At 48.6% G+C, this 2,832-nt stretch overlaps 1 protein-coding gene across 1 annotated transcript; it reads right to left on the minus strand.

Moving 5' to 3' along the window:
- Window positions 1-1,874: 1,874 nt before the first annotated feature.
- LOC122545803 (prolyl 3-hydroxylase 1-like) lies at window positions 1,875-2,339 on the minus strand (the record flags this gene model as incomplete). The annotated part of the gene is made up of 2 exons (XM_043684713.1): window positions 2,191-2,339; window positions 1,875-2,064 (listed from the first exon to the last, which is right to left on the minus strand). Coding segments are annotated over exons 1-2 (274 nt in total), but the record flags the coding sequence as incomplete, so codon positions are not given.
- Between the last annotated feature and the right edge of the window lie 493 nt (window positions 2,340-2,832).

The following is a 2,832-nucleotide window of genomic DNA, read 5'->3' on the forward strand; positions in this document are numbered from 1 at the left end:
CCGGGATACTCCCCAGTCTGGAGGGATTTACCGCGTGATTTCCCGGTCTGGAGGGATTTACCGGGATATTCCCCAGTCTGGAGGGATTTACCAGGAGATTCCCCAGTCTGATGAGATTTACCGGGATATTACCCGGTCTGGAGAGATTTACCGGGATACTCCCCAGTCTGGAGGGATTTACCGCGTGATTTCCCGGTCTGGAGGGATTTACCGGGATATTCCTCAGTCTGGAGGGATTTACCAGGAGATTCCCCAGTCTGGAGAGATTTACCGGGATAGTCCCCAGTCTGGAGGGATTTACCGGGTGATTTCCCCGTCTGGAGGGATTTACCGGGATATTCCCCGGTCTGGAGAGGTTCAGCTCTGACGTGGAATGATTGAGGCTGTGGATGATTGAGGCTGTGGATGGTTTCCCTCGGTCTGACAGGGCAGGGTGGGCGAAATCTGAACCAGGTGAGTAATATTCCAAGGGTCTGCCCAAACCCTGCAAAAAGGAATGGCAGCCTTCCAATTCCCCGTGTCCTGATTGCACTGTGGGAGAGAGAGAGTCCGGAGGGGAGGATGAGTCTCTGTGGGGAGGGACTGTTCACCCCAGAGGGGATCTCCTGTCCCCTCCACTCCCTGACAGACACTGTCCCAGCAGCTGTCAGCTTCCCTATCACCAACAGTTCAATAAGATCCCGACTCGCACTGTCGGCAGTGTCCCCTCTGTCTGCCCCCTCCCTCCCTCAGCACCCTCTCTCCCTCCCTCTCTCACTCCCCTCCCTCTCTCCCTCTCGCTCTCTCTCCCACTCCCTCTCTCTCTCTCCCTCTCTCAATCCCTCTCTCCCTCTCTCTGTCCCTCTCTCTCTCTCTCAAGGTGATTGTTGCATTCTGACTGATGTCTCTGCCCTACTCTATCAGACAAATTGCTGACCTTCAAGACTGCAGTAGATAAAATTGAATTAATTTTGCTGGATGATGAACAGCATTAATTGGATATTTCCCTGTTTGAATATGCTTGGAGAGATAGCAGACACTAAATATGTCACACAGGTTACACAAAATTAATTTCAGTTTTGTTGCTTAGTTGGAATGCTGCTTACATTCTTGTTCTGTTTGATCATGTGTGTACGAATTGTAATTAAAATTACCATACTGTAATTTGCAGTTAATGACTCTGTTTAACAATGTGGTGAAGACTTTATGGTGAAAGCACTAGTATTCACAATACTGTCTCCACTCTTCGTTCTTCTAAAATTAAATTTCAGTTGTATTAATTATCAAAACCTTTGAAGGAAACAGCACTTAATTGGTCCCAAATGCATTCAAGATGGCACCTTGAATTATTTGTGCTAATCACCTCTGTGACGCTGTGCTTGCTTTAGTCTGGGAGTCGGTGAAAATTTGTAGAGCCAGGCTGCAGCAAATCTGTTTGCTATTGGTTTAAATGCTCATTTTAAATAAAATAAATTCTGACAGACTGTTACTGGAGCGCCAATCCATGTTCAATATTTTGTTTCCTCTACAGTTTTGTACTCTTCAAAGTTCAAAATGGATCTGCACTCCAGTGCAAAGCTTCTTCTATTTTATACACTTTCTTTAATAATGTAAGATTTTAAAAAATAGAATTATAAAAAATAACTTACCAGAAAGAAAAATCAGTAAAACTGGCAAATGAGACATACTGATCAGACAAGCCTAGCATATGTACCTCAAAATAGAACCCTAGTACACCCAGAATATACATTTCCAAATATTACTTCTTTTAACTGGAATTTTCCTCCCTCTCCCTCCCTCCCTCTCCCTCCCTCCCTCCCTCCCTCGCTCCCTCCCTCTCACTCTCTCCCTCTCTAGCCTCTGGACAGATTGATGCCTCTCCCAGTCGAACCCACCGGCGATAGCCTCGTAGAGGTGACTCTGGTATTTAAGGTAGCTGTACTCCTCGGAGTGATAGGGCCCCTCGCACTCGGCCTTGCACTCCTCAAGGGCAGAGAGAAACTCCCCGGGCACCTTCTCCAGCTCAACGATGGCATCGTCAAACCTCTCCTCCTCAAACAACCTCATACCCTTCACATACGCCACCTGAGGGAGAGAGAGCAACCAGGAGGGAGAGAGAGGGAGGGAGAGAGAATGATTAGATGAATGCCTCCTTCACTTACTCGCCCCGTTCACCTCCACCCTCTCCTCCCACCCCCCCCCCCCCCTTACCCAGTGTGGCTGAGCCTCCCGGTCCTGGAAATACTCCGGTTTCACTCCCTCCATCTTGCGATACGTCGCGAGGTTCTCCCTCATCTCCTCATGATCCGGATTCGCCTCAAAAAATGTCTGAGCCGCTGCAGCAGCCTTTCCCAACTCCCCCAGCTGAGGGGGAGGGGGGGGAGAGAGGGAGGGAGAAAGGGAGGGAGAGAGAGGGAACAAAACAGAGGAAATTACAGCTCCGGAAGAGGCCCTTCAGCCCTCCATGCCTCCTCTATCTAAACCTGTCACCTATTCCCAAGGATCTGGATCCCTCTGCTCCCTGCCCATTCATGTATCTGTCTGAATACACCTTCAATGACACTATCGTGCCCAGTGCCACCAGCAACACATTCCAGGCACCCACCACCATCTGCAGAAAAATACTTTCCACGCATAACTCCCTTAAACTTTTCCCCTCTCACCTTGAACTCGTGACCCCTAGTAACTGAATCACCCACTCTGGGAAAAGACTTCTTAACCACCCTGTCTATACACCTCATGGTTTTGTAGATCTCAATCAGGTCCTCCCTCAACCTGCATCTTTCTAATGAAAATAATCCTGATCTACTCAACCTCTCTTCATAGCTCGCGCCCTCCATACTAGGCAACATC

The sequence above is a fragment of the Chiloscyllium plagiosum genome, unplaced genomic scaffold (assembly GCF_004010195.1).
Source record: "Chiloscyllium plagiosum isolate BGI_BamShark_2017 unplaced genomic scaffold, ASM401019v2 scaf_45521, whole genome shotgun sequence".
Lineage (NCBI taxonomy): Eukaryota > Metazoa > Chordata > Chondrichthyes > Orectolobiformes > Hemiscylliidae > Chiloscyllium > Chiloscyllium plagiosum.